The sequence below is a fragment of the Homarus americanus genome, unplaced genomic scaffold (genome assembly GCF_018991925.1).
Source record: "Homarus americanus isolate GMGI-L3 unplaced genomic scaffold, GMGI_Hamer_2.0 scaffold20930, whole genome shotgun sequence".
Classification (NCBI taxonomy): domain Eukaryota; kingdom Metazoa; phylum Arthropoda; class Malacostraca; order Decapoda; family Nephropidae; genus Homarus; species Homarus americanus.
The window spans coordinates 5,217,247-5,228,394 of NW_024748502.1; the positions used below are offsets into that span (position 1 = coordinate 5,217,247).

Below are 11,148 nucleotides of genomic sequence, written 5' to 3' on the forward strand. Positions count from 1 at the left end.
CTCAGCACTAAAGGAATTAAAAATTATTATATCTATGATGTTTATAGAAAAAGACCAAATAATTGGTTAAAATCAATCAAGGTCAATTTGTAGTTTTGACCTAACACAGCTGTCGAGTTGACCAATGTGTTTTCTGGTTAGACAGTTTTAAGACACTTTTCGTCTATGTTTCCTTCAAGAATGATCCAAAATTACCTAACCAGCATACTGGATCCCCTGACATATTTAAGCCATTTGCAAGAGAAACGTCATAGAAAAAAAGGTCTTAAAATTGTCTAAACCAGCAGGTCCCAAACACGGAGTCGGAGGTCATGGGGTAGCCAGGGTCATGCAACGGTCACGTGTGATTTTTTCTTTTAATCCAGGTGTCAAGGACTGAAGGACAAGGCTAATAGGTGCTGTCTCGTAAAGTCGGGACCATAAATTATGGTCAAGGGATTAACACAGTTACTCTCCTTGTCCTGTGGCACAATTCACAACAGAAGTTCCATACTCCTACAGTATATACTGATTATCTTTGAACTATTCTCAGCCCAGTTCACTCTACTTCCCTCGGATGTGCAAAGAAAATAGCAGGAAATTTCAGTGAGTTACTTTCCGAGTCCTTTGCACTCAATGTCAGAATCACAGGCTGACAACAAGGCAAGGGTGAATTTTTACGTCTATGATGACACAGCAAAGTTTGAGATTACTTTATCAGACATTCAGCTGTTAAAAATCAAGCTATCAACGTTTTGGTATAAAACATGATTACCGTAACCATATATCATCAAATTTCTATTGAGAAAATTGTGTGCTATGTTGCTTAACCTCATATACCCCAGTTATAGAAAATTAATCAAAGTGATGACGTACACATCATATGAATTATGACACAGCTGTAGCGAATTTTGTTTAACCACATAATTATACCCACACGAACAGAAAATTTATTAAATGATAATGCACACATGAATTTTTGAACGATGTAACGTGCATTAAGATTAAATCTAATGACAATGCAGATGTTACATATGAAATATGAGCAAGGTTTAACTATGAAAATTGTATGGTACGATGCTTAACCATTTAATTACAGTATTCCCTTAAAGCTCACTGGTGTTAGGTAAAATGGACCCCGTGAGAATGCAGAATCCCAGAGTTTTTCATGCCAGTCCCAGGAGTGTGCAAAATACATATAAATAGCAATATGCACATGTATAACATTATGTATGCATAAAACAATATAATAAATATGAAATAAACAAATAAACATGAAATAACACAGTATGGATATCAGGTCCATAGTGATAGTTGTGGTAGTGACAATGCAAAGACAATGCTTCTGAAACATCAGCTGATGTGGTGCACAGGATGTAAACAATCCCTGTATTGAACAGTTCCGAGTGAACATGCCCGGTACCGATAAGTATTTGTAATGTGTACCGTAGATACCTTGTGAATAATTATATCCTTTTGTATTAAATTAGGTAAATTTTATTAATACGTACAGGGGACCCCCCAAGTTCCCGGATTTTTAGTTTGCGGTCCTCTATTATTCATGGATGACACACTGGATGTATCCAAGAATGTCTGTGGGTAGTTTTATAAGTTGTTGGCATTTTCTAGCTGGCACAGGGAGCCATTTCTTCTATGGACTAGTTTCCTTTACCTGTATTGTATATACCTGTACAGTATGTGTGTGTGTGTAGACACACAATATTATAAAACACATACAATAAATAACTGAAAATCCTCTCATAATACACAAACAAATTCATTAAAAATGAGTTCGTCTGCCCGCGGTTGGCTACTTTAATAAAGCACGGACTTGAGGGTAAACTCACATTTTAATAAATATGTTTCTGATTATTTGTATTTTCCCATTATTATTTATTTGTATGTGTTTTGTGTTCCACACGATACAGCTCTCCCCCATTCAGACCTGCCTCAGTCGCATCAAAATTGTCAAATTAAGTGATTTTCTACTCCCAACTTTAGTGATTGCGCTGTACTGACAAATTATTTGAAATTCACTTTAAAATGGCTGGCAAGCTTAAAAGTGAGTTTTGTGGTGCGGAGAAGAAAAAGAGACGCCCATTTTCGATTTTCTATGTATTATTTAATCCTTTTCGACTTATGACCTGAACTTGGGGTCCCTAACCCCGTCGTAAGTCGGGAGAGCTGTATATACAATACAGGTAAAAGAAATAACTGTCCTAAGGGCAAACACATGAAGGGAATATACATTTCTTTGTGCACAAGTAAAAATTTAACCCTCTCGTCCACAAATGTTATTTGTGGAATTAGCTTATCTCATGACATTTGAAAAACTACCCCACAAATTTTGGGGGCACTGTACCAACAAATGTTTGATAATAGGTCCATTAAGTCATAGTTAGCTGTAATAGTAAGACACATGATAGCAAATAGCCAATGACTTGGCTTTGCCAGTACAGTAGGCCATTAAATCTGTAAAAAAAAAAAAATAAAATAAAAAATATACCTTGCTAATTATAGGGTGCATTTTATGACCTGGGAAATACAGTGGTCTGTAGTGTTGACTCCTCTTGATCCCTGGCACACAGCCACAGATTATTTTATTTATTTTCCATGGCAATTCGTGAGTTTCCGAGGGATGCAAGCTTTAAAACCGTGAGTTTTAGGAATTCTGTACACCCCAGGTATAGAACACTAAATGATGATATAAACATGACATCTGTAACCTGTTTCTGCCAGTGGTTACTTGGGAAACCCTGGTCTAAACCATCGGAAAAACACACTGCTCAACTTCGAGCCGTGGTGGGTCGAAACTACAGAGTGACCTCAATCAATACCATTTTAAATTACAAACTGGTTTTTTGAGTGGGATTTCCGGCCGAATAATCATCGGCAATTAAACCAGGATTCACAGAGACCGAGTTGGTTTTATTGCGATTCTGGTCAGGATGGCTGTAGGCATTACACCAGTCAATGTTGAATGCTATACTTCTCTCTTCTTTAATTGTCTTCTGATACTCTGAGATGTTCCACTTCTCGTAAACATATACTGTAATTATATTAAGAATGCGTTTAGCTTGGATCAACATTTATTGAGATTTATACCTGACACAAACAGTACCATAGCTGTTAAACATTGATGTGTTTGTTTTCTTAAATAAATTTATAATATAATCAGATTTTAACTTCCTTGTAGCTCGCCTTAATTCCGCATTATCAATAAAATGTAAAATTTTTCTGCCAGAAGTACAGGTATACCCCCCCAAAACTTAAGCCCCAATAACTGCCACTTCAGATAAACGACGCTTACACATGGGGAAAATACCCCCACAAAGTTTCATTGATATCCCGGAGATCCGACAATCAGGAGAGGAGTGGCAGAGTTGTTTTGAATTTGGCAAGCAGTGGCCTGCTGAGAATTCTTGCCACGAGGGGGCTCTGCACGCTGCCTCCGACTCATTCCTATCATCTTTGCCCTTACCATGTGTGACTTTTTTCCACTTCATGTGCTTTGCAATCTTGCCTAATCACCCCAGTGATACAGGGGTAACTCTTGTGTTGCCCATCCTAGGGGCAGCTTAATGTGATGTGGTAAGGTGTGGTAAGTGATGGACCAGCAATAATTGGTAGAGAAATAATTTTTTTTCATTATTTCCAACTTAGTGTTAATCGTGCCTATATGCCCCATTAATAGTAGTTCCTCTTGTGCTGCCCCCTTTACGGACAGCTTGATGTGATGTGATAAGGCATAATAAGAGTGGTGATGGACCAGCCAAGTTTGGTAGACTTGAATTTGCCATCCTAGACCATCTCTGCCATCCTCAACACAGGTAAATAAATCTCAATTTATGCTTTATATTGCTTATTTAAGGATTATTATGCTTGCTTTATATGTCTGCTTTATTTTCTTGCTTGACAGTGTACACAAATGATATATCAAGGGTAGATGGGAGTTTTTGAAGAGTAGCCATTCCCTAACCTCCTGAATTTGTTATGTTCTTAGGGGATTAATTGCTTCGATAACTATTGATTCACTAACCAACGACTTTCCCGTCCTTATGAGTTGGTTATCGGGGTACATCTGTACTTAGTTTTATTGTAGATCCAGGTCAAATAACCAGAAGCAATAAAATATTAAGCAAAGCATTCTGGTCAGCAGTACTCAGTAGTTCATTCTTGCTAAAATCATAGTACAGGGATTTTGGGGGTATTATTGCTTTTAATTGCCCCGCAACATTTTGCCTTTTAAACATATGTATCATGTATAGATAATTTTAAAACACTTTTTACTTTTCATCGGAAACACGTGATTACCGAGATAAAAGGACCTAGCTCAACCCTTCCTATTCCTTATGAATAGGGTAGCTTCTGATGGCAAACCCTGGGGGGTCCAGGTGGCAAAGCCCCCTGGCTAGGGCCACTGGGGTCTGGGGTGAAGCCCCAGGTCAGGTTAGGTCCCTATATGGGTCGGTTATTGGGGTACAACTGTACTTAAGTTTTATTTTAGATCCAGGTCAAATAACCAGAAACAATGAAAAATTAAGCAAAACATATTCTATACTATTTCCACGCCAACCTGGCCCATAAGCCACGCCCCTCATCTATTGCTACAATTAGCTGATTGGTTCAAAGAAAATGTTCATGCAGCTGTTCATTTATTCAACCTATATGTTCACAATTGGTAAGCAGACCTGTTATTCTCTAAAATAATGTTAAATATCCGGACTATCAGAATAAAAATGATTTAAGGCATTAGCACTTCAGAGAGGATGTTAGAAAATTTTAAATATTAATCAAAGGTTAAAGTCAAAGATAAAATTTGCTTTCGAAGAATTTTTTTCATTATTTCTTTTTGTACCAAACAAAGCAAACAAACAAATAACAAAGATATAGACACAATAGGTAATGAGGTAATGATATACAGTTTGTATGGCTGGATATATCTCAAATCATTTATATAACTGATAAAACTTTATATAAATATGCACAGTTCTGAAGGGATAAAACACCCAGGAACAGCCACTGGAATCGATCACCCGTCAATGTGGCCGTGACGTTTTATCAGTTATATAAACGATTTGTGATACATCCAGCCATACAAACTGTATATCATTACCTATTGTGCTATATCTTTGGCATCATGTGTTTGTTTGCTTTGTTTGGTACAAAACAAAGAAATAATGAAAAAAATTCTTCAAAAGCAAATTTTATCTTTGACTTTGACCTTTGATGCTCAATATTTAAAATTTTCTAACATCCTCTCTGAAGTGCTAATGCCTAATTTTTTTATTCTTATAGTCCGGATATTTATTATTTTAGAGAATAACAGGTCTGCTTACCGATTGTGAACATATTTAGTTTGAATAAATGAACAGCTGCATGAACATTTTCTTTGAACCAGTCAGTTATTTTTATAGAGGGGCGTGGCTTATGGGCCATGTTAGCGTGGAAATACTAGTTAGCAATACTCAGTACAGAAGTTCATTCCTGCTAAAATCAGACACAGTCCAGGGATTTTTGGAGGTATTAATGCTTTTAATTGCCCCACAACGTTTGGTTTTCTTTTAATATACCAACTGTGTAGTTTGGATAATTTTAAAACTTCTAATATGACATTTTTGTTGGAAACAAAGGATTACCAAGATACAGGGACCCAGCTCAACCTTCCTATTCTTCACTTAATAGGTTGTTAGGTTAGATTCTGATGGCAAACTCAAAACCCTGCTCTAGCAAGTCCGTCCAGCACCATTCTTTTGGCAAACTCTGCTTCACCTCAAAAAACCTGATTCCCTTCGAGTCCCCCAATATTGTACTAGAACAACAAAATTAAGTTTTTTCCGGTTTTTGGCGAGTTTTGAACGATTATGACCTTCATTTCCGTCGGAAATCACTCGCTTTTGGGAGGGGTAGAGGAGGCGATATCTCTCAAACAAGTTAGTTCAAAACTTGCCAAAATCCATCGGAAAACATTTTGTTGTCCTAGTGGGGTGGGCAATTAAAAACTTACCTTTTTTTTGTTTGATGAAGGCCAAAACTTACAACTGCAGCAAATCTGCATTCTATGCAACAAGAGATACTGAATGTCTGGGTGAAAACTCTAAAGAATGCAAAATGCTAAGGCCACAAGCCTAAAGAACACCACTTGATAGGAATATTTAGTTGTATATTGACTTTCACTTTATACAATACCAAACTTTGTATTACAAGCAGACATGGTTTGGAATATGGCTACTCCCTGAGCAGTGATGTAAATCGAGGGTAAAACACAAATTGGGGCTAGTAAAGTAATCTCACATAACCTCAGCATTTTTTTGTTACACATCAATGCACTAGCCATGCAGGTGTACAGCAGTGAAGTGTCATTATCATAACCACATTCGCAACTGTAGGATTCTTCCTAAAAACCTTCAAAATTTGGATATGATACAATATAGTAACAGAAGAATTAGTAGTCTGGACTAGTTACCCCTCAGTGTTCTAACATTTCCTGTTTGATGACTCATGTTTAGTCTTATAATAAAGGCCTACTTCTAAAGAACTTCCCAGCGATTTTCCATTTTAAATCACTGGCAAGCAAATAACAATATGGTCAAATGTATACCTTATAATTTCATAAACGTATTCTCTGGCCTAATTAGGAACTTACATCCCCCTGTCAAGGTCAAGCTATCCTTTATGTTCATAAGAAATAGATTTTATAACCCAAGATATTCTACACTATTAATAATTTAGGAAGACGTCTTCCATAATAATATGACATGTTATGATGGGTTACCATAGATGCAATGGCTGGAAGGTGTCATGATACCTAATAGGGTCCTCCTCCCTGTGACTCCATTATAATCTAAGGTCCTATAAACAATATTAATATTTTGTATGGGGTTGTATATTCTGACACATACTGTAAGTATGTGATGGGCGTGCGGGCAGGAGGGTGCAAGTAATTGTGTGCACGCCTGCGCCGCCCGCCCGCCTGCCTGCACGCCCAAGTGTAGCATAATCACCCTCACTCCCATCACGGCTGTCATCTACCACGTAATACAAATTTCACATTACCTTTGTACCGAACTCTATCACTGCATTAAGTGCACGTTTCATCAAGATGAGCAGAAAATTCCAGAAACATTGACAAAATAGACTTGCTTCAGCCGTCAAATTTCATTTGAAGTTTTCTCAGATACTATTAAACATAAGATATTTATGAGAGCCCGAACAAATGCACATACGGCCTGCGTAACTGATTTCATGAATCGAGCTTACCTTATTAATTCTTTTTAGTGCCATAACTCTCTGTAAATGTAAGCTTTGACCACAGACTGTGAACTTCACTCACACACTGCACGAACCAAGATGGTAGATGGCGGAACCTGCGCGGAGGAATACTCTCACTCACCTACATTTAATATATACGTTCATTTTAACAACTTTTTTGTTAATATAAACCAAAAAATATTATTATTTGCTTATTTATTGGTTTAAAATTCTACTATCTAAAAAATTCATGAAAATTATATATATTACGAACTACTTTGCAGTAGGTTCTCGGCAGCTATCTCAGCTGACGATATCATTTCCTGTGAAAAACAACTGCAGGAAAAGAATGATTCAATTGAAACATATCATTAAACTTTAGTAATTTAGTATGAATTGCGTTTATATGAAATATTTTATTACATAAGATGTGTTTGCTACAGCTTTCATAAATGAATATAGTATGTCGGATTTTTAGGTATAATTATGTCATCAACAAGCGGGAAGTTTAAACAACCAATGACGCATAATGACATCATTACTTGTAGCCCCACAGTTACTCTAAATCATAAATTATACATAGAGTTTTTTCGTCATTGCACGTTTGTGTTAATTCTTCAAACTCATTTACCAAAACCAAAACTTCGTGTTTTCTTTTTCCTTGTGGTTATCAGCCTATACCTGGATCACGCGCATCTACAGTGATTTACTTGTATATATATATATATATATATATATATATATATATATATATATATATATATATATATATATATATATATATTATATATATATATATGATAAATCAAAGGGGAACAACAGATTTTTAGCTGTTCTTATTCAAGACATCTTAGTTCTGAAGATGTCTTGAATAAAGACGAAAGCTAAGGTACCTGTTGTTTCTTTTCCCGTGTGATTTTATCAAGATTTATCTTATCCACGTTTTCTCTGGGATCTACATGATATATATATATATATATATATATATATATATATATATATATATATATATATATGTGTGTGTGTGTGTGTGTGGTGTAATCGCTCATAGGAGCGATTTTGGTTGTGCAGGACGATAAGACCCTTGTCGTCGACGCGATGAGTATAATTCGGTCAAAAGCTGTTAAAAACAATTCACATATAACATCTGCTGGTATATCAGGACACACAGTTACAACTGCTGATACATCAGGACACAGTTTGTATAATATGATCAATATACAGTACATAAATACACTTACTAAAGTTATTTAGAGTTCTTAGAGGATTTAATAGTTCACAATCACACTCACGTTTTGGAGTCTAGGGTTAGACCAGCGAGAACAAATATAATATCCTCCAGGAAGATGCTGTCTCTCTACGGTAGAAGGCGAGACTGGTCCTCAACCAGTCACACAGCTACTACCAGCTCCATCTCTTTTAGTAAGCTTTTCTGAGTTGTAAACAGTTTCTTCACTCAACATGTGGCCTGCACGTGGCGATAACACTCCCTGTCGGGCTTTTGCTCGAAATCACGGCATATCAATAGACTCACTCTCAGACCCCTTCCAACAGGCAGAGTCTCGTCACTGGCGCATTAACACTGAGTCCTTTGTCTTCACTTTCACATTTTGCACCAGGTCATCTTTGCTCGGCAGAGCCTCCATTCCCTAGCATCCACAAACTCCTGGGGAGGGGTGTGTGGAGATGATCACGATATCCCCAGCGTGGAGATTATGGCAAGTTTTGAAGAACCTTTGTCGCTGACGTAGTGTTGGGAGATATTGCTTTACCCACCTCTTCCAAAATTGGTCCGCAATGAATTGGGCATGCTTCCATCTTCGTCGGTACGCTTCTGCCATATACCGATCGCCTCCCGGTGGACAGTGTTCCAGGTTCATCCGTAGTATGTGAAGCGGCGTTAGTGCTTCTAGATCCTTTGGGTCGTCAGACACTGGGATGATGGGCCTTCTGTTGATGATCTCTTCTATGGCGCAGAACACAGTGTTGAGGCGCTCATCGTCTAGTGTCTGGTGTGAGGGCGCGGGTTCCCTCTCTATCTATCTACACCACCCTCATCTTACTTATTTCTTAGTATTACTCACCTCAGTTCCGTCACCTATTCTTGTGGTAGCATGGACATTCTTTGGTAGCATGGTCGAGGTCTAGGCACATGGGTATGGTAATTTGGTATCAAGTCACTTGGATGGAAATAAAGGTAAAATACTGTGGGAGAAAGGAATACACCTAAGTACTCTTAAAACAAGTTTATTAATATGCAATCAATGGGGAAAGATATTGTATTAATCATATAACTACCAGGCTCACCTCCTGGGCTTATTGCAGACTCAGTTCCTACATTCTTTACTCTTACTCACAACATTATTGATGTTACATTACATGGCACTCATTGAAGATTATTTTACTCAACATACGTTAATACTGACACTAACATATATAGGGGTCCACTACTCAACATGGGATAATTATTTAACTAATTATCCCTAACATACATGTTACAACACTCTGTGGACATACACTTCCAAGGAGTAACCCAGGGTAGAGCACTGGAGCTCACGACTGTTGTATAGGGGTAGCCAGACACATGGAGGGTCTGGGGTCTGGCCCAACGAAGCCGTGGCACATTAATCAGGCCGCATCGGTGCCATCGTTTCGTATATGATCCCTGCTGGTTATTTACTACATCCGGGGCCGTTGTTGAATGGTTGCAAGAATCACAATGGGATCTGGAGAAACATGGAAGCAGCGTCAGGGAACATGACAACACAAACAACTCTCTTGTCTAGACGACAGACGTATTTACGTTATATTACTTCTACACTGGGTGAATGACAATTCAACTGTTAAATCATGAACACTGGTGAACACTGATATTCACTACAATTGACTGAATTAACTGAATGGCTACACAAAACATACCTGGAGAAATATTGGAGCAGCGTCAAGGAGCATTCTCCCTGGCTCGTCTTAGGGTATATATACCCCTGAGTTGCCAGTGATCGCTACCCCCGCAATGACAATAATTACAAACACACTAACTGTTACTCATTCAAAGATGACCCTCAGTTGACAAAGGTCTGGCGAATTACTTGAGTTGATTTACACAGACTAATTCAAGATTGAGCTTCCCAGGAGAAAGTGGAATAACAACGCAAGGACAACTGTCTTCACAAAGCGGACTCTGGGAGGAACACAAATGTAGCGTCTATGGGGAAAAACACTTCTTCTCGGGGTCGCTAACTCACTCATGTTTTGCGGTCGTGGAGTTTAATAAGAATCATTAGTTAAATAGATCAGCAGTCAACGTGACCATGACACCGGCATGGGTGCCCACCACTCCCCTGGGACCTTCCTTACAGTGCGGGTTGTGCCACACTCCTCCCATGTGAGGCTGTCAGTTGAACTGCCATTCTATCTGTTTTTGTTTCTGTAGGAAGGCATTCCCGACCTTGTCACTGTTCCAGTCGCTCACCGCCTCTCATGGCTTCTCAGCTCCATTCCATGTTTGGTTCTGTCAGACCAGATAAGCAGGAGGTCCTACAGCAGAGTGAATCTTGTCAGGGCATTGACGAACGAGTCCGAGGTGTCTAGTGAGATGAGGACTTCTAGGTGTATGGCTCTGGTGGTCAGGCGGTGGTGAGTCCCCATCTCTTCATGGGCTCATTCTTGTTTTAACTGCAAAGGGCCGAAGCAATCAATTCCAGTGTGGGCAGGCAGCTGGCCTCCTGGGCGCCTCGATCTTCTGGCAGGTCAGCCTGGCGTTGGTGTATGTGAGCCTTGAGTCGCTGCGACAAGTCACACGTCAGTGGCCGCTGGGTGGAAGTAATTTGCGGCATAGGTATCAGTATGTCTCATATTATGGCAGGTGTGTTCTCGTCCTGGTGTCAGCTCTGGTCAGGTGTACCTCTCAAGATGAGC

At 38.7% G+C, this 11,148-nt stretch overlaps 1 protein-coding gene across 1 annotated transcript in view; it reads right to left on the reverse strand.

Moving 5' to 3' along the window:
- Window positions 1-7,370, reverse strand: part of LOC121880349 (ubiquitin-conjugating enzyme E2-17 kDa) — an 80,572-nt gene extending 73,202 nt beyond the window's left edge. Inside the window, exon 1 of the mRNA XM_042387505.1 lies at window positions 7,240-7,370. Coding sequence (XP_042243439.1) covers window positions 7,240-7,263 — 24 coding nt within the window. The 5' untranslated portion in view covers window positions 7,264-7,370. The remainder of the gene's footprint in view (window positions 1-7,239) is intronic.
- Window positions 7,371-11,148: the final 3,778 nt, after the last annotated feature.